Genomic DNA, 21,193 nt, shown 5'->3' with positions numbered 1-21,193 from the left:
CTGGAGGACAGAACAAGGTTGGGTGAACAAGGCAGTGAACTTGACTGTAGCTGAAGAGAGAAGGAAGGCGGCTAAACCATGGAGCTTTACAGAAGGGACTTACCAAGCAGAGGGGGGACGACTGCCCTCTGGGAAGCGGCAGCACAGAAAAGATGACTATTCCCCATTAGACTGACAGCTGGTGAAGGCCTTTTCTGCATAGCCATATAGTGACACCCTTGAATCATTCCAGCTTTGTGAAATCTCCTCTTGTAAGGTCCTCACATCCCCCCCCTCCACCTTCATACAAATCAGATCACATCCTTACGGCAGAGGCACTTAACCCCTCTTGGGCCTCATCTGATACCTACCAACCCAACTGACCCCTAAGATAATTGTCTGCTCTTAAGGAAATGGAATGAAGTAGGATTTTTACTGGAAAGTGGAAAATCAAGGACTCTGGTTACGAACAGCAAGGGAAGATGATGTGGGGCGTGACGGGGATGGGAAAAGCTAAAGAAACAACAGGACCCCTCCATCCGCATCTTTACGATGCATGACTCACGGGTCACTTTGTCCTGGAAGCCCGTGGGCAAGTTTTGCCCATCAACTTCAGTAACTGCTTTTCCCTTTCGTCTTTTAACCAAAGTTCATACACCAGGGCCCAGCACATAGTATGTTCTCAGAAAGATCAGCTGAGTCAGATCCAGCAAGTAGGCTGGGATGGCATCTTTTCCGTGTTTCATCTTTTCTCCCTCACCAGTGCAGATCGTAGGAGCCGCTCAAAAGATGTTTGCTGGATAAACGGAAGTCTGCCTTGGGTCCTTATTTTCCATCAAACTTTCTTTGATGAAAATAGGATTCTGGATCTCTCTAAAATGTAATGTTCAAAGCAAAAAGGCCCCAGCCTTTTAAGAGGATTAGAAATGGGCTTTCGGCTTTAGAAATGCAGCGCACATGAAGGGGCCCAGGGAGCCGTTAACCACCCAGTCGCTGTGTGGCAAATCTGTTTCCGATTATCAAATCAGGACATGGTGATTTACGGCATCCAAGCAGCTGCTTTCCCTGTGAGATACTCGCTGTGCCGGTCCGCGTGTCCCTGTTTGCCTGTTGCTAGGGTGACGGCTGGTGTTGGGATGGGGCGGGGGTGCGGGGGGAAGGCAGCCGTGGGGCCCCTTTCTGCGACTGACAGGCTGGGGAGCTCCGTGGGAGCTAACCAGCCCCACTGGGCAGACTCCAGCTGCTCTCGGGGACAGCTGAGATGCTTCTCGGAGGAGTCTCCCACTTGGACAGCGTCTAGGGCCAATGTTTCTATGGCGACGTGTGCAAACCTTATGGACAGTGCATGTGAGCAGAGGGGGGTGCAGTCTAGGCCCTGGAACAAAAGGACTCATTTCCAACAACAGGAAATTCATCTTTAATTGGGCAAAAGTAATCTAAGAGAAAACAAGAAGGCTGAGGGAAAGTATAAAGACGCTTTGTAAGGGCTCCCTCAAGTCACGTTATTTAAATTCAGCAAACAAATTCTCTTTCCATTTAGTCATAAGAGCCTCCTGAGAGGTCTTTCAGATTTCCTTTTCCAGTTTTTGTTCCTTTTACAGTTGGCTATCATGAGTAATTTTTTTTATCATTTTTTATCAATGATCATTTTTTAATCAATTTATCAATGATAAAAAATTACTTCTTTTTATCATTCTCTCAAAGGTACAGATAACAACAGCTATTTGACTTTAAGATAGAACTTTTATTAACTTGTACCAGCAGGAAGTGACATCATCTAGTTTCCTCAGATAACCAGTAACCTCAGAGATACTGCACATGCACTGCACATGGCCACACAATTAGCTGTTGCTTTCCAAAAGCCAACAAGAAAGATTCTAGCATGTTCTCCGGGTCCTCTCCTCAATCAAGAACCCCTTCTGGCCTGTTAGATGATCTGGTGATACAATAAAGGGAGCCCTCCTTGGAAATACAATTCTTTTATCTCATCAGAAGCAAGCTCCAGGGACATTTATAAAAGGTGGAATATTACTCTGCATATGCTCAGAGGAAGACAGGGCACATTTAGAGCCCTGGAAATTGAGACTCACACTTTGGAGAGCCCTGTCAAAATTCATGTTGCTAGAATGAAGTTTTTCCTTCATTTCAATAAGGTGGTATTATGTCTGAGACTAACACAGCTCAGTCAGGTACAGGCACTATTTAAATGACTTCCAACATGATAGGTCTTCGTTGGGGTGAAGAGAGAGAGGGACCTCTGAGCATATGACAACAGCTCACATGCTGTTTGATCGTCTTTATTCAGACTTTTCGAAGGAAAATTCTTCATCATTTCATAGACCTCTTGTCAGAGAGTTCTTCCTAAGCAATAACCTGAATCCTTTCAACTACAGTTTCCAGGAAATACAAAATAGTATCATTACAAACAAAACAAAACAAAAAGAACACAAACAGCAAGAAAGCCACAGAAACCCAATGCTTATTTTAGGTAAAGGTTCTAGAAGGTTCCATGGGCCATAAGCAGGCTAAAGGGAATGCCCAATTCCTAGATCTTTTTACAGTGTTTTTGTGCATGGTGAGTGTACTTACTAAATAGTATTTAGTCAATGAATAGGTACATACTTTTATGCCTTCCAGGTGAGATATTTTATAAATTTCATTAGATAGTGTCTCCATGGGTTTAACTCTGAAGTATTTAAGAACCTTGAAAGATTAAACATTACCTAAAAGTGATGGTCCAAATAAACACAGGGTCTCTTTTATCTAAAGAACGTGCCAGAGCAGGGCTTCTTAAACTGTACCATGCACATGAGTCCCTGGGATCTTGTCAAAAAACACAGATTCTGATTTAAGAGATCTGGATAGGGCCTGAGATTCTGCATTTTTAACAAGTTCCCAGGGTGTTGAGCCTGCTGGTTCCAGGGGCTACACTCTGGAAGTTCATGGAGCCCACACATAAGTGACATCCTTTTGTTTTTTCTTTTCTTTTCTTTTTTTTTTTTTAAAGATTTTACTTATATATTTGAGAGAGAGAGAGAATGAGAGGGAAGGGGCCAGAGGGAGAAGCAGACTCCCTGCCGAGCAGGGAGCCTGATGTGGGACTCGATCCAGGGTCTCCAGGATCATGACCCTAGCCAAAGGCAGCTGCTCAACCAACTGAGCCTCCCAGGTGCCCCATAAGTGATGTCCTTTCAAAGCAAAGGCCCCAAGATGCATCCCCTTACCTTCTTCGACTATTGACAGCGATGCAAACGGCAAGAATCAAAGCCAAGGCCAGGAGGGAGGCCAAGATGATGAGCCATTCTGGTGAGAGTGAACCAACAGACAACCATGAGCTTGGGAAATACATTTGGTAAAAACAAAAATGCACTTTATAAATTGATCTGGTCCAAACAAGAGCTATACTCAGCACCACAGGTGAGTTTGGCCAAAGGGCCTGCCAGCTGGCAGATAACACCAGACCAACTCTGCTATAAGTGTCTGCCCAACAGTCCTCTTATTTTGAACTCTGACCACCAGTCAGAATTTTCAAGTTCCTCCAGGAGAAGCATGTCTCCAAAAAAAGCATAGACTGACCTGTAGAAACCTGTAAATGCCTTTGGCGCAGTGAGATTAAGGAGACTAAAGGAAACTTATGTTCCCTCAAAAGGAACTTTCCTCTTCTATATAAGAGCATCCACCTTGTGTTTTATTAAGAAACACAAATGGGGGCCATGCCCTAGTGGGTGGGAAGAGGACACCCCCTTTGGAAGGCTGAATTTCTGCACATTCACCAGGTCAGCAGTGTGTGTGGGGGGGTCATTTGGTAAATCTTATCCTTCAAAATGTGCATGCCTTTGATTCAGCTTTTGATTCCTGCTTCTGGGAATTGATAGGACCTCAAAATTCATTTTAAAAGATGTTCATTGCGTGCTATTTCTAATAATAAAATTTGGAAACAACTAATGTAAGAGTAAGGGATCAGTTACCGGAATTAGGTCATACCCACTTTATTCTGCACAGTGAGAACAGGAGAAGAATATTTACTGACATTGGAAAGCCGCAGGCAACCCGTTGGGGAGTGGCGGTGGTTCATTAAACAGTATGCGTGCTGTAATTACATTTTTGTATATAAATTACATTTTAAAATGATGGGAAGGACATCTATGAAAATGGGAACCGTGGCATTTACAGACGGTGGGGGAGCTAACAAATGATTTACATTTTTGTCCTTTGGTTTCTATTTTCTCCAGTGTCTCCACGTATCACTTGTGGACCGTTAAGATGTTATATATGGGTTTTACAATCAAATTTTAAGGGGATAAAAATATGACTTGACAACTTAAATACGTCCTCTTGCCACATGGGTTGTATATCTGTGCAGTGAGATAGAAGCTCAGGACCCGTGAAGGATGGGAAGTCATTGACTGGCCACTCCCCCTTGGGAGTCTTGGTTTTCCTCCCACTTCCTGCTCAGGTTGGCCCCTGCCTGGCCTCCACCTGGTTAGGTGAGGGTGGGGAGGGAGATGGAGTCAGGAGGTGGGCACGCCAACAGGTAGCCTCATTTCTGTTCTTTTCTCTGGTCTCTCTTGTTGTGCTCACTAGAGCCGGGAAGAGTACTGCAAACCGCATCTCCACCACCCCTGTCCCAGCTGTGCTCAGGCAAGCTGAGGCAAGGGGGCAAGGGGTACCCTACATTCTTCCCTTTCCCCGAGGGAGGCTCAGCTCAGAGGCTTCTGAAGAGGCGAAAGTTAAAAAGAGAATTTACAACCCTAGGAAAAAGCTTTCTTCTTTGTAACCCTACCGCCCCTTAGAAATGCTCCATTTTGACCCCAAGTCAAATAAAGAATGTGCCCTGAGTGCCTTAAACCTCGATGCTCAGGAGAGACAGGTGTCCCGGCCCTCTTATCGCATGATATGACTCATTTTGACACTTCTGTCTGGATCAGGAAAGACTGTCCCTCGAGAAACAGTCATTTAGGGACCGGAAGAATGTTTTTACTCCTCCTACACACATGGCGCTCATGTCTCCCCAGTGTCTGCAGTGTGAAACTTATATGCTGCCCTCCAACCCCAGATATAAAGCGGAAATTGGGCCGGGATAGGAAGGACCTGGGTATGGGACAGGTGTGACCCTGGGTGACGGATCACTCATGTGGGAAGGAAACTTTAGTAGCTAACGTGCCCCTTCTTTGGGACAGGCCAGGGACAGGTCTGAATATTAGCTCATTCTATTTATGGGACCCGGAAAAAAGAAAGTTCCATTTTTTCCCCTACCAAGTGCTCTCATTCACCTTTTAGCTTGCAAAGAATGAATTTTTTAGTATTTATTTATTTTTTGCCACACAGCTTGAAACTTACCTGGAATCTGAGGTTTCCGCATAGGACCCGAGGTCGTGTTTGCCCCACCTTCTTGACTCCCACTTGAGTGTCCTAAGGGGGAAAAAACAGTATCTCTCAACCAAAGTTTGGAATGCCTAACGATGAGCTCCTTACAGAGCAGCACACACGGCGAAACTCTCTACCTCCTGCATCACTGTGAAGCTATTTATAGATTCAAGCCACAGACATTTATAAAGTGTTACATCAAAGACTTCTCGCCAGAAGAACTGGTTTGATTAAATCCAGTATCTGGAAATGTCACTGTTCATCAAGAACATGAGAATTCTCACCAGCAGGGCTGTGCAGTGTATAAGACCTCAGGTTCCCAGAGTCCGGGCAGCCCTAGATTCATGTCCGCTTCCGCCTCTTGCTAGCGATATCTGCTGAGTCAAGCTACCCTCTCCAGGTCTTTTCTCACTCAGAAAACGGGGATAAGAATAAAAATCCACTTCATCACAATTTCACAGAAGTTTAAGGAAGTACACAAGAATGGGAATTGTGGAGGGAAAAAAAAAAAAAAAAGAATGGGAATGGTGTGTAGTTGCTCCATCCTATTTCTGATTTAGGACCTTGCTACTCAAAGTGTGGTCCCCGGACCAGCAGCACTGGCATCAGTCGGGAGCCTGCTGGGAAGACAGAATCTCAGGCCCCACCCCAAATCTACTGAGTCAGGATCTTCATTTTAACAAGATCCCTAGAGGACTCAAATGCTCTAGGAAGTCCAAAGCAAATCTAATAATCGCATCCAGTGTCTTCACAGACACGAAAATAAACATTAAAAAATAAGGATTTAGGGGGCAATGGCCCTTCCTGTCCGGGAAAAATCACCCTATTAGAGGTCCTGCTAATATGTTATTGAAACATGCCTTGTTTTCAGAGGAATGAATATTTTCTACCACTACAAAACAAAATAGAGAAACAAAGCATCTCAAACTGGAAGGAAACATCTCAAGACAAAGAACCCACAGCTCTAATCACTGAACATGACATCGTAAACTAATGATGTGCTATGTGTTGGCTAACCGGACATTCCAAAAAAAAAAAAAAAAAAAAAAAAAAAAGAATACACAGTCTTCCTGGGAGGCTGGCTCATCAAAACGAGGGAGGCATCATGTTTTTGTTTTGTTTTGTTTTGTTTTCATTCCCAAATGAGCTTTTATGGTTTTTTTTTAAATTTTTTATAAACATATATTTTTATCCCCAGGGGTACAGGTCTGTGAATCGCCAGGTTTACACACTTCACAGCACTCACCAAAGCACATACCCTCCCCAATGTCCATAACCCCACCCCCCTTCTCCCAACCCCCCTCCCCCTAGCAACCCTCAGTTTGTTTTGTGAGATTAAGAGTCACTTATGGTTTGTCTCCCTCCCAGTCCCATCTTGTTTCATTTATTCTTCTCCTACCCACTTAAGCCCCCATGTTTCATCACCACTTCCTCATATCAGGGAGATCATATGGTAGTTGTCTTTCTCTGCTTGACTTATTTCGCTAAGCATGATACGCTCTAGTTCCATCCATGTTGTCGCAAATGGCAAAATTTCATTTCTTTTGATGGCTGCATAGTATTCCATTGTGTATATATACCACATCTTCTTTATCCATTCATCTGTTGATGGACATCTAGGTTCTTTCCATAGTTTGGCTATTGTGGACATTGCTGCTATAAACATTCGGGTGCACGAGGCATCGTGTTTTAAAAGAAAATTCTAAGCCCTCTCGTGAAGAGACTCACCTAAGTTAAAGCTTTGTCTTTTGTATTTTATGCTCCCTCCGCTGCTTCAAAGCATAATTTGAAAATATCCCACAAAAGTGAACTTGCTCCCTCCTACCCGTGGGGAACCCACTGCAATATTCTGAAGTCTACCAAGGGAAGGAGAAGCAAATCAGGGCAGTCCGTCTGGCTAAGCAAGGGATGAAGATGGCCAGGGGTGGATGAAAGGATGATGTCTGCAAAGAGTCAAACTTTAGACAGTGGACAGTGAAATTTTGATGATGGTGGTTATTCTGGAGAGGATGACTCCCGTTTATGCCATCTGATGTTTTTGTTAAACTCAAAATGGAACAAAACAAATTCTTACCAGACCTCTGGCCATTCAACACACCTCATGCCACTAGGACAGTGGCCTTAAACTTTTCAAACCTCAGGAATCCAAGGTGCTTTACCTAGCTGCCCCCACCCCTCAGGGCTCTTGGTCATTGGCACGTCTTAACCTGCAGGGTCATGGGATGTTGGCCATCTACACTGGAGATCTTTGGGCTTGAAAGCCCATCTAAGCAGTATAGTCTCTCTTCCTGGTCTTCCTCTGACTCATAGCAGCCTTTGATATTTGAAAAGGAGGCCACTAATGGATGATAATCTCTTTATTTTGGTTTTCAAAAAAAGTGCTCCCAGCAAGGAAAGATCTGGGTGTGTGTACAACAAGATGAAACCTCCCACTTGAACAATACACACCTGCACAGGAGTCAAACAAAAGAGACCGCTCCCGCCCACCTGATTCTCACTTCAAGCGAAAGCCAGAGAAGATGAACGAGATAGAGCAGGCCTCACCTTGCACCCTAGAGGTCTGCAAATCCAGCCAGAGGAGGGCTGGCTGGGAAAGCAAACTCTGCCAAGACGGACACTTGACACTGTAATTTGGAGATGAGATACAACCTGAGACGTGTGCACAGAGATAATTCAACTGGCCTTGACTGTGAGAAAAACAGTCTAGGACAGAGTTTCTCAAACTTCAGGGCACATACAAAACACCCAGTGTTGGGGGAGGCCTAATTAAAATGCAGACATTGATTCAGTAGGTCTGGGATGGCTGAGGATTCTGCATTTTAGCCAGCTCCGAAGAGATGTCCCAGTGCTGGTCCAAGGACCACAAATGGATTAGCTCTCTCTTGATTTCAGAGAGCATGGTTGTAATAATAACTCCCTATCATTTCCCAAAATTTTTCATTTTCCTGATAGTTCCCATTCTTCAAAAAAAACTCTGGGAGGTAATAGGGGCAGGTGTCCTGATCCTCGTTTTTACTAAAAAGGAAAACTGAGTTGGGGAAAGGCTAAATGGCCCATCCAAGGAACGTAAAGAGCTTGGGACTTTTGTCTTTACTTTAGAAGTATTTCTAATGAAACCTTCTATCCCGTGCTCTTGCATGAAAGCTTATTACCAAGCCACCTTGTAAATAACCGTCTACATATTTGCTTTAAGCTTGTGAATCTTTAGGTCCGGAGGCAACTGTAGCCCTGACTTGGGCATGAGGGGAAGACCATGGTCCAGATGGATTCCCTGGTTTTTATGGAGTCACCTGGACTAATGATATCAGGGTCACCGGTATCGGAAGAACCTTTCAGTGGTCCCAGCATTACCAGTCACAAGTAAACCTGCCTCGTGTCAGACTTTGATGCCTGCAGTAATGTTTCCAGGGCTGTGATCTGAGTCCCAGCAAACATGTATCCATTTAATAATACGTGCCTGGCAGTAATTATGGTCATTATGGAGTGTTTTCTCCAGAACATACTTATAGAGGCAATATGAGACCCCAGGGCTTGAAACCCAGCTCCACCACTCACCTCACCTGTCATGTCAACCCAGCCAAGGTACTTGCCCTCTTGGGGTCTTAGTGTCCTCGTCTGGAATATAGGGATGCTAACCATACTTTCAAAGGTCACAGGGCTTGTAGGATGAATAGTCATCCTATTATATTATAGTATATAGTATTATATACTATATAGTATATATTAGTATATATATATATATATATATATATAGTATATATAGTGTATACTATATATAGTATACAAACAATGCCCTGTGACAACTATTATTATCTTATTTTTAATTATTAGGAAACTGAGTCTCAAATCCCTTAAGCAACATCCTTAGTATATGCAGGAGCTGGGGTCAAGCTCAGGCCATTCATACTCCAAGACCCATGCTCTTAATCAGACTGGAGCAGTATAATGTGAAATTGAGACCCTGCCTGAATTCTTCCCAATCCTTCCACATGGAAGACTTCTCTCCAACACAGTTGTTCTCAAAGGGCAGTCCCCGTCCCTGCAGCACCAGCAGCACCAGGGAACTTACCAGAAGTAGACCTACCACCTCAGAAACCTGAAGAATGGGGCCCAGCAGTGAGATTTAATAAGTACTTTCCGCGATTGTGATGCGTGCTAAGGAAGTCTGAGAACCACTCTTCTCGAGACACTGACTCATGCTTTATTAATCATCAGCAGGCTCAATGATGATAATAGCAAATGACTACAGTCGTGCAAACTCACCAGCTGATTCTGATCCATGAGTGGTATGGGACGTTCCACTGGGGTGAACCGATGAGTCCTGGTCTCCTGTAAGGAGTAATCAGAACAGGCTCATTACTGGGTGTTCCCCACTGCAGTCCGCATTTCCTCACTTTTGTAATTTCGGACATCCTATCACCAAGTTTAGTGTTTTAAAGGTCACCAAAAAACCAATGCAAGGAGCCTTGAATGGCTCCATGGTACTAATTACTGTTCATTGCTGGATTCACTGGTGAGTAGGCTAGGGATTTTCATCAAAATGAAAGAAACTGGGACAACACAAACCATCCAGGATGACCACAGGAAGTGTGGTTTTGGTAGAAATCTAAGAACATAACACTCTAACAAAAATATTATGATGTCTTCACAGATCTGAGGTTGGAACATGATACTGTGTCTTTGAAATAAAGACTATATGCTTTGAATTACACAAATGTGATTACTGGGAGTATGTGTACTCTCTGACTCAGAATGTGAGCCACTTAAAGAGATTTCTCAGAGGCAGGAAATAGAAAATGGTTTTGGTGTGCAGTAAAGGATCTTGGTGTTGAATTATGTAAAAATTCAAAGGGAAAGGTCAACTGCTTATTTAGGGGAAAAGAGCCTGACAATAAGTGAAAAAGGAGTAGGATGATGAGAGCTAACATGTAAAAATGTGGACCTGGCTATTAGACTATGTTTTAAAAAATAACATTTTTCAAAATTTAAATTTGTATTTTCAACACCAAGAGTTAATATAATCCCATTGTCCCAAACATCTATCACCAAAAGGTTTTAGATTGAGACAAGCTTACGAACTACTCAAATCAGGGTCCACAGGTCAAATCTGGGATTCAGCCTATGGAAACCCCTCCTCTTCTCCCTCTTCCCCACATATTTTCCAACATGCTGGAATCTTAAAAAAACAAAACAAAAGCAAGACAACAACAAGACAAACAATAATAACAACAAAAAGGCACAATGGTTTCATAAATGGCTATAGTCACCTCTTATGAAGACCTGTAAGGAAAGTATAGTAATCTGTTCATCACCATTTTCTTGATTAGAGAAGGCAGAAGTAGGCATCCTGTCACCTCTCATGTAACTGTATAGAGGAGACAGCTTGTTTTGTTCCTTAGTTAGAATACTCAAAAATAGCATTTGTTTAAATGCCAACACCAGTACCCCCGACACCACCACCACCAGTGTCACCACCATTGTCACCACCACCAGCACAATGGCAAATGTTTTAGTTCTTAACATTAAGCATCAAAACAGAGAAAAATGTATGGGAAGAAATAAGCTTTATCTGAGTGGCTTGGAAGAAAACCAAGGATGACAGCTGAATCACTTACTGATCATTTAATCCATGAAGAACCACAGAAAATCTGTTTGACCATGGAACAGAAGGCATCCACATATGTGAGTATCAATTTTGTAGAAAGCATTTTATTTACCAACAAATAGGCTATGTAACCGTTCCGCGATACTATGACTTTGAAAATTGCCATTTGAAATTTAAATTCATTTGATTGAACCACAGTCCTTATTCTGCCAAGAGAAAAGAGCAGTGCTCTAAGATTCATTTCTTTGGAAGAAAACGGACAATATTACTTGGGATGTTTCCTAACCGAGGGCAGAACCATGCTGAATAATTAATCAAAGAGTGTGAGGAGCTTGGTCTTGCCAATATCACCAAAGTGAGTACTTTTAAAAACTGCTTTTCTGGAAGCTCTGGGTGAGCACCACAGAGGAAAGAATACAAGCACTTGGCATTCTGAGTCTTCTGTCCCCATTTCAGTTAGAGCATCACAGATGTCATGTTTTATATACTGGGTTCTCATAAGACTTATTCATTTTGTGGGGGGAAGAGAGGCAGACCTTGCTACAGATATAAATATATATATTTAAAATCACAAATCTTTAATATAATTCAATGGTTGAGTGGCAGGAAATACTTGAATCACTGAATCACTCTCATGAGGAGGAGAGATTTCAATTCTCATTTCTTAGTCAGAGTAATATTTCTAGTTGTTTTTTCGTCAATGTAAGTTTCTTAATGCAAATGAAGGAACAAAGAAAGGGAGAAGTAGGGAGACTGGTTATTTGAGAAGTCTCACTTTCCTTTTAGGTCCGTGTCCAACTTAATTGAATAAGTCATCTTTAATCACCCCTTTGTCATTGCAACAAGAGAAATCATGTCTATTTATTATTAGTAGATTAAATCATAAAGTTTGAGGTGTGAATCATAAGTAGGTTTAGCCACAAGCCCTTCACCAAAAGTAAAATTCACCAACCCATCACCAGTAAAGATAATAATTTCAGAGCAAAGATATTAGCATATGTAAATTATTCACATGTTGGGTAAAGCTGTAAGAAACAGGTAGCATATCTGAGTTGAATCAAATGAAATTGCTAATATTTAATGACTTTGACCTACAAAAGTATTGATTTCAAATGGCTCAAGTCAAGATATCACAAGATTAGGAACAAAGAAAGAAATTCTACCATAACAACCAAGTCACAAAAATAAACAGAGACTATACTGGCAAATAAAAGCATTATTTATCTAAAATAAATCTAACTTTATTGGCACTAGAATGATGACCTGTGATAAAGGCCATTTCCAAATCACAAATCGGTCTAATCACAGCCCACAGAGAAAACATCCCCCTGTAGTATGAGAGTATGCGCTGTTTCTCTCTGTAGAGAAATCAAACCGGATGACAAAGGGCCAAGTTACCTGAAAAGAAATGAATAACGTTAGAATTGGGATCTCCAGCGATAATGACTTCAGTAACTCCAGGCGACCCCGTGTTGGCAGGGGTCACTGGGATGAGGGTCCTGTATTCCCCCGTGGCAGGTGAGTGAGAAGTAGAGCCTTCCACTGAAGTAGCTGAGTCTTCAGGAAGATGTCCACCTCTTCTTCCGCCTCTGCCATCAGTCCTATCTGTGTGGAGGTGGGATCAATGGTAAGCCCATGATTGTGAGGCCAACCCCCATCGGGGGCTTGTCTTCAGAACGTGCCAGTGCTGCAAAAGCTTTCCACTTGTTATTCATGAGTAGGGAGCAAAAGAGAGTGCAGTTCGTTCCTACTAATGAACAGAAGCGATATTTTGCCATAAGCACCATCTGGACATGATTCAGTGGAAGAGATTCTGGTGATCCCAATACCCAGAAGAGGCATTTGTCACAACATCTGCCTGGATTGTTAGCCACCACAACTGTGACCTTGAAGTCAACTCAGGTACTAGATAGTCTTGAGCTCTTACTCAATTGAACCAGGCTTTGATGAAGTGAGGAAAACACATCATTGAACTAACAAGTAAACTTCTGCTGCCTGCATATGGAACCGTAATTGCCAGGGCTCAAAACCGTGAGGCTTTCATTACTCATTCCTTTGCCATAAGGGCTCTGCTTCCTAGTCACCAGCACCATGGGCATATGTCCAGAGGATGAAGGCAAAATAACATGTTGCTGAAAGGAAAACAGAGAGTGACAGAATTCAGACCTTCACACCAATTATAAATCATATATAAGTGATTTTGAAACCATGCCACTAACTCTAGAGTTTAAGAAACCTGACCTTTAAGATTAAGAAATACACATTGCACTGAATGTACAATAGCTTCTAAGAGGCCTACAAAGCAGAAAAATCAAAGAACCATCACCAGCCGCGCCTTCTGATCAGAAGTAACAGCACAACAGCAGCCACCTAATGTACCTCCACCAAAGACACTGCAGAAACATCCGTAATTTACGGATTTTTATACAGAGATGAAGGCTGCAGGGCTTTACCATCCTTACTGCTAGATGTTGGAGCAGAAGTCACTGGCTGGTCTTTATCTTCTTCCAAGCCTCCATGTGAGGTAGAGAAGCTATGAGTCTGACTCTGCTCTGTTTCAAGGAGGGAGGAATCCAACGTTAATTTGGAGCCATGAAATAAAGCCTCTGCCAGGAGGGAGGAACTGGCTAGAGCTAGTGTCCATGGGTGGGTGCCTAGGAATGCCCAAGTTTGTGTCTACCATTCTCCTCTGATAGCTAGAAATGTACAACGGAAATGTTCTGTCTCTAATTGGCTCCTAAGAACCTCTTTTTCAGTATAGTCAAGAGAGGTAAAGTGCCAAGGTGAAGTCTGAGCCAACACTCTGTCCCCCGGACCATCCTGGCCCGAGGGTAGCACTTAGGAAAGCCAGGGAACACAGAGACAGGGAAAAGGGAATGGCTGAATTCTGGTGTTCCTGTACACAGTCAAGGGCACCCAGCTGTGGCTTCAGATGTGGGACTGCAGGGAAATGAACACCAGGATAGCAGAGAGCACACTTCTCACGACCAAAGGGGAAGAAGCTCTAGAATCTAGAATAACCTGCTCAAGTAACTCAGATCAAATTTACACAAAGAAATCTTAAGTCCCTTCTAAAGTAGATTAAATTAAAGTTAGTGTTTTATTCTGTTATTAGGTTTTTGATCTTGTCTATGAATGAGGATTCTCTTCACTGCACCGAAACGTCAGGAAACGCTTGCCTAGGCAAACACAGGGCCCCCGCTGACATACACCAATATGAGGTTGAACCACTGCCCATATCTGAAATCACTTTGACTGTTTTGAGTTGATTTCTCGTGTGTTCTTCTAAGGAAGGGACTGACCTCTGAGTTACAGGTGCAAGCATTCCATAAAGCACATCCATAAGCCACATCCATCACCAAGTAAACATGACAACCAGGAGAAAGACGGTCACCAAATCCCCATCCCAGTACCAGAATAGAAGTCAGAAGGGACATAAAGTAGAAACACAAGGCCCTCCACTGGAGGGGACCTTCTTAGTCTTCTCTCCATCTCCCTTGATTCTTAACACTGTGCTACCTACGTTCTTGGTGATCAAAACATGCTTGCGCTCACATGAAGGAGTCTGCCCAGTATGTGTATCAAGCAGTGAAATGAAGCCCTTAATTCTGGATTTCTTTCATACTCTGTCAGTATGATCTCTGTCAGGCTTTCATACTCTTTCTTTCATACTCTGTCAGGCTGATCTCTAGGATAGCCCTGTCCATACAGTGGCAATTAACGCCACTAAGAGTTTAGCACTGCTTCTCCCAGATGTTTAGTAGTAGGAAGAGATATTAGTAAATGTTCCTCTTTTGTTCCCAGGCCCTGGCACCTTTGTTAATATTCACAGCATGTCTTGCCCCTCTTCTGTGGGCTGCTAAAATTTCCCAATTTTATATGATTATCTGGCCCCGAAATGTCTTTTCACAACCAAGAAAGCGAACCTACTCTTCTTCTGTTTGATTGGAGGAAAGATGGGAACCAAAAGGAGATGGTTAAAACATAGAGAAACCACTATCTTAGGCATGGTCTTGGGTTTCACTCATGTAACTATTTAGGGAAGGAAAATCAAGTGGGGTAGAATCCCACAATCTTTTTCTTTTTCTTAACACAAAGTCATGTGTCTGGAAATCACCAAGAATGTAGGCAAAAACCAGATTTAAAGAGCCCACCAAGAAAATACAGATAACGAAGACCCTTTTATACTCCAGGGTTCAACCTCTCAACTGTACCAATCTACCACCAAGCTCTGCTTCCAGGCCAGTGGGAACAAGAGCTGAAGCGGGACTACAAGCCAGCAAAGGGGTTATTATATCCTTACGAGCTGTCACTGAAAGAGGTCCTGTCCTGTCCAAGTCTTCCACCAAATGTGTGTTTGGATCTGCAGGAGGCTGATGTGTTGTACTATGGCTGGAGTCCATATCTAAAGGAATCAAACCAGTGTTAATGCTCGATTTACTAAGCCACTCCCTGAGGGTGGTTCATGGTCTCTAGACAAACTATTTTCAAATCCAAACCCGGACTAGAGGGAAAAAAGTACGTACTGATTCATGTCTCCAGAACTGGAACAAATGATGACTTCTTTAAAAAGTATCATAAGAAGTAACTGGTTTTCCTTTAAATACTAAGTGTACAAAAGGTGCAATTTTTGTTTATTTTTGCTGAGTCTGGGAGGACACTAAATGAGCATATGATGTGTCTCTCAAACTTTGCAAAAAAACCAGAAACAAAGCCTGTGTGTGACTTGTCCCATGCCATACATCTTGCCTCCCTTACAGACACATGTGATCTGGATCATGGAGAAAAGATCAAGTGTACTGGTTCAGCACCATTTTTTCACACCTTCTTCCCTTACTTGGCAAAAGAACTTTTCCTTCTTCCCTTTTTTTTTTTTTTTTTTTTTTTTTTTTTTAAAATAACCCTCTTCTCTCTTTTGGTCCTTTCTGCTTCCCAAAGTGAACGTGCATATAACGCATAAAATTATCATCCAAACTACTTATGTGGAAGTCACCGGAAGCATTTAGGGGCAAGAAATAAGCAGTAGAGGTCAGTGAATCATTCTCCCCATAAACACAAGTATGAGGTCTCTCTGGAATTTAACATGTACCATGTTAAATGATATACAAATGTCACTGAAACATTTAAATGTGCTGTTTCTAGTAAATATCACGAATCAGTGTTGCTGGAATAACAAGTCCTGAGGGAAAGAGTGGCCAAACAATCCAAGAGCTCCATCACTGTTGCTGGCTCTCTAGCTCAAAGTTCACCCACACTGCTACATCCGGACAGACTTAATCAGGTCCAGATGACTCCAGAGGGAAACGCCAGAATACTGGGCACTCGCATATCTACACTGAAACCTTCACATACAAGAAAAGATCTTTGTAGGACAAAACGGGGCTGACCGTATTACCCCAGTTTCCAACAAGGAGGCAAGGCTAGTTAACCCAAATCAAAACCCCAAATGGATATTCTCCCAGAAAAGTCCTGTCTGTTGAAAGTCTCTAGACACTCTTGCTCATCTTCCCTTTTGTAAATTAGACTCCTACAACACATTTTGCACTGTTCTATGGTTAAAGCCCATTGTATTGAAGCCCATTGACATGTTCAGTTCAATAGGCTCTTTCTGTTCATCAGTACAGAGGCTTAAGATTGATCCAGAAGACTTTTTTTTACTGGCTTGGCTTTCCACCATGGATATACCAGAGCCCCGAGCAGTCATGTCCATGGACATGTATGTTGGGTTTGCATGTGGTACTTCAACTCCGCAACCTAATGGCCATGACCTAGCCATTCAGACTCATCTTCCTTATGACAAATGGACCCAGTCACTCTGAAAAATTCATTCCTTGGTTTCCCTTCCTTTATCCCTCTCCTTACATGAGTCTCCTTCCTATGAAATATTCCCCGACTTCCTTTCTCTGACTATCCATATTTCTTTCCATTTTTTGAAAAGCCCAGGTTAGATCCATCCTTCTCTGACACTCTCTGGAGGGTCCTCTGAATGTTTGTGTTTATTGTTGGCAACATTCATTTGACATCTATTACCTATTGTCCAGTATTGTTAGATATATTCTGATTTATCATTGATGATAAGTGTTTTCTTTTCCTAGCTTTATTTTAAATTAGTTAAGGGCATGGAACATGGTGTATCCACAATGCACTGCACATTAGAAGATATTTAATACAACTGTAGCTTAAGGGATATCTAATCATTAATATTGGGGTAGAGCATAGTATGTTTTAAAGAAATGAGGCCATAGAAACTGTGGGATTCATTCTGGAGATAATTTTGTTCAATTCAATGTCAAGGGACATCATCATTGTGCTCTTAGAACCCATTTCAATACCGTCTAAGTTATGCATACCCTTTGCTGTTTGAATCTAGATAATATATTCAATGCTATGACTGAAAATTCACATCCTTCTATTGACTCTTTTGGTTTATCTCCCTTTTTGGAATGTGACATTTCTGTGATCAAGACATCTTGTCAAATAATTAAAAAAAAACTTGAGTAACTCAATTCATGGGTATAGTAAGGAGCATCAGTTCCTCAGTCTGGTAAAGACTGAGAAAAGGGATGGTACCACCTGCTGCCAACGCCTACAGATTCTCTCAGGAAAGCTGTCATTTGTTCTGATAAAGAAAGAATTCCTTTGGAATATAAAAATTAGTCAAATATAACCACAATCCTCCATTCTTGCAGAAATATAGCTAGTATCTTTTTTACTTTCTTTCATTTCTGTTTTTAACTGCTTATAGGTAAATAAGAATGGTATTTAAGGAAACGGGGATTCCATCCTGTATAAAAGTTGTCCATTCATTACTTTTGAAAACATTTATTGAAGGCCACGCGTGGTCTAAATCCTAAGTCACTGGGTGCTGTATTTCTCTCTAAATGTAGAAAGAGTGAATAATAATGTTTTCTGAGTTTTTCAGTTACTTGTTTGAAATGAGTACTTGCCAATTTTTGACCTCCAATATTTCTCTACCAAGGACAAGTTATGTCTTTGGGTCTACAATGAAAATAGTCACTGAATTGATGTAAAAGAAATCTTAAGACTGCTCCTTCTTCAGAGAAAATAACTTCCACTCCCACCATCTTAGAACTAATTCTTTTTTAACCTTCTGGCCGAATTCTTCACTCTCAGTCTAGGATTTCATATTCAGATGAATGTCCATATCACCCCTACTGAGAAAACTAATTTTTAAAGAAACTTCAAGTTCCTTAAGGAAGCAGACTAGTCTAAAACCAAGGGCACATTTCTAGGTAAATAGCTATTGGGTGGCTTTCAAAAACAGCATATAAAAAAGCTCAGAGGCTATTACCCATCCATCTTTCTGTTTGATGACCTCGTCCCATTGGATGTGAGATGGGGTCAAAGAAATACGTCCAGGAGCTGTCCTCTTGACTCTGCGTTGTCGTTCTTTGATCTAGATGGCCGTCTTGGGCTGGGGCTGTTTTGAACATGTAGTTCAAGCAAGTGTCAAAGTGTTAGTTGACATCTGGCCAGGGATACATACGCTGATAGTGTTAAAAAGACTTTACTCTCTAGATAAGACAATGAAAGCATCTTCCTGGTATAGAGGGTCAAGAAGTTGTGTAAACACAGATTGTTTTAGCAGGTATGGATTTGTTCATGCTCATTTACTTAACATTCAACATGTGAACCAAAGGCTACGAAAGCATTAATGATCCCTGCATGAATAGAGGATGAGTTACAGTCATCATGTGAAGATAAAGAAGTAGTTCTTGAACCACATGCCATATGGTCACCATCGCCTAAAGGAGGAAGTATCTGAGCACATGATGTCATTCTGAGACAACCACATCCCAGGGAAATGCACATTAGGCTGGCAGTGATTTAGAGGAGGAATCAGGCTTCCCACCGGATAAACCTGAAATAAGTAACATTCATCTCAAAAGCATGAATGGACTCCATTAGAAGCATTACCTTCTAACAATGGGATTCACAGCTCAACGGACATAAAAGAATTCAGCACATTTTGCTTCATTCTGAGCCAGCGGAGATAAATACGTAGAGAAGAGTCCAGTTCTAGCCCCTTAGTACCAACCACTAGCCAGTCACTGAATCCACATCTCTGCCAGGGATGCATTCAGAAGCTGCCACGCCCCACAAGGACATTCTGCATTACCTTCTATGTCGCAAATGGAAACAGAGGACTATTTTGATACCAAGTGAGAATACGGAATTCATATTCTTTTACAAGACAGAACGCATCTCCATGTTTCTGCCACACAGACAAAAGAATCATGCACAGCAGTTTGCAAAGCCAAAGTCATCTGGCATTTTAGAGATGATGGCAGAACTCAAGTCCAAGTTCCACAATTCCACCAACAACAGAGAAAGTGTGCTTCTAAATGTAAGAAGAAAGCATGGTTCTTTCAAAGAGAAATCTCCAAATAGATAGGACCAAAGTGCTAAATGACATCAGACAGGTATTTTTCTAACGATCTGGCTCCATTTCTTCCAACATTAGGATTCTGACCAAATGTGTTCTAATGTGCCCAGTATTTCATAAAGCCATGGTGTAGATTCTGTCACAAGACAAGAGGGAGTATTTGGTCAGATCAGAGTCTTTGCCACAATCTCACTGGGAGATGCCCAAAACGAGACCTGAAAGTGACATACACAAAAGACATATTCTCTAGGTCTCCTATGTATGCTACATCCATTCCTGTTTCAGTGATTTTTTCTGCGCATCTAAGGGTTGGTTCTGTATTGCCCATATTATAATTTATTAAGGAACCTTAATATATGTCTTTCTATTCAGTGTCCTTAATGCTCAATATTCAACCCAAGAGGAAGCTTCCACCCAAGTCTGCTAGTTAAACAATCCATTATCAGCTGCCCCTGCTGCTGAATGAGAGTCTTCTTTTGGTGATTGGGAGTATTCCCCATGCCACCCTTTCTCCACCCACTGCTCTTTTGGGGTTAGCTCTTTCTTCCATTGTACTACTAGGGATTCCCTGAGCTGTGAGAAGAATGTCAGCTGGGAGCCATTATTGTTCAACTTCTTTACCAACACATATCTTAATACTTTAAGGCCATATACACATGGGAGAAAAGGTAGAAAAGCAAAGCAGCATGGAGAGAGATCACCGATATTCTGAAAGAAATATTAGAAATCAGTGGCCCAATCCTTCAATTTTTCAGATAGGAAAACTGGGACCCAAAGTAGTTTTGCTCAAAATCTTACAGCCAGATTGGCACACACAAAGTTAGGACTGGACCACAGTCTATGAATTTCCAGTACAATTCTTGGTTTACCATACTCTACGGCCTCATATATCCTTGTCTGAGAGCACTGTGTGTTCACAGAATTAACCTTTTTGCTCCTGTGATTGGGGGGTGGTGTATTACATATACCAACTGATGACAAAATCAGCATGGTGGGAGGCCTTCTCAAAGGGTGGTCACATAATCCATGATCACATGCACTGGAAATGCACCAGCCGTGGATTTACCCAGCATGAAATAGGTTGACAATGATGGGCACATTATGAGGTTATGTCTGTGTGGGATCTAAAATTGCCAAAATTACTTTTTAATGAAATGAAGTCAATGGAATAAAACTATTCTAGCCAATGTTTGGCATTATATAAACAATAGGAACGTGTGACAAGCTAAAAATTTCAACCCCTCGGTGTTTTAACTGCTCAGTTTTAAAAAGAATTGAATGGAATAAAACTGTATCAGGGTATCTTTGGGTAAAATCAGAAAGCCAGGGTCATTTTCATTTACAGCAACTAACAGCAAATTTTTAGTTCAACAAGAAAATGAGAGCCTATAAACTTGCCAAGCCAAAGTATTTTTTGCAACTGGTAAGACCGGTTATATTTCATAATTTTAGAAAATGATATGTGTGATTTGATAATAAGAAAAATCTCTAAAAAATACAACTTGTGTCCTCATTTTACCCTTGCATTGGCCAGAACATTCCTGGGGTTAACTGGTTATCCAGAGGGAGGAAAAAGAAGTCTCAAATCTTCAGTTTTACCTCCCACTGACTAAATCACTACCTCCTGACAAATATTGAAGTTAGAAAAACTATGAACTTAATTACCAAAAAGGGGAAAGTAACCCAAACATAAACTGTCTATTCAAAATCTTTTAGAAAAGAAAAAGACAGAAATATATGTGTGCGCGCGTGCGCACACACACACCACACACACACGCACACACTACACTATATTCATAAACATAACACTCCTTTGAATATTCAGTTTAAATACC

The 21,193-nt window shown here is 41.8% G+C and overlaps 1 protein-coding gene across 10 annotated transcripts in view; it reads right to left on the bottom strand.

The window, feature by feature from the left end:
- Positions 1-21,193, bottom strand: part of CD44 (CD44 molecule (Indian blood group)) — an 87,714-nt gene that overhangs the window by 6,764 nt on the left and 59,757 nt on the right. For 5 of the 10 annotated variants that reach the window (XM_044259071.1, XM_044259074.1, XM_044259076.1 and 2 more), the window contains 7 exons: positions 18,264-18,392; positions 15,255-15,356; positions 13,405-13,503; positions 12,350-12,556; positions 9,610-9,675; positions 5,320-5,391; positions 3,204-3,282 (listed from right to left, as the gene is read on the bottom strand). In XM_044259071.1, coding sequence (XP_044115006.1) covers positions 3,204-3,282; positions 5,320-5,391; positions 9,610-9,675; positions 12,350-12,556; positions 13,405-13,503; positions 15,255-15,356; positions 18,264-18,392 — 754 coding nt within the window. The remainder of the gene's footprint in view (positions 1-3,203; positions 3,283-5,319; positions 5,392-9,609; positions 9,676-12,349; positions 12,557-13,404; positions 13,504-15,254; positions 15,357-18,263; positions 18,393-21,193) is intronic. The other 5 variants (XM_044259072.1, XM_044259073.1, XM_044259075.1 and 2 more) reach the window with 5 other exon arrangements.

Source organism: Neovison vison, chromosome 7 (genome assembly GCF_020171115.1).
Source record: "Neovison vison isolate M4711 chromosome 7, ASM_NN_V1, whole genome shotgun sequence".
NCBI classification, from domain to species: Eukaryota; Metazoa; Chordata; class Mammalia; order Carnivora; family Mustelidae; genus Neogale; species Neogale vison.
Note: the sequence above shows the minus strand (reverse complement) of the source record. Positions and strands in the feature narration are given on the sequence as shown.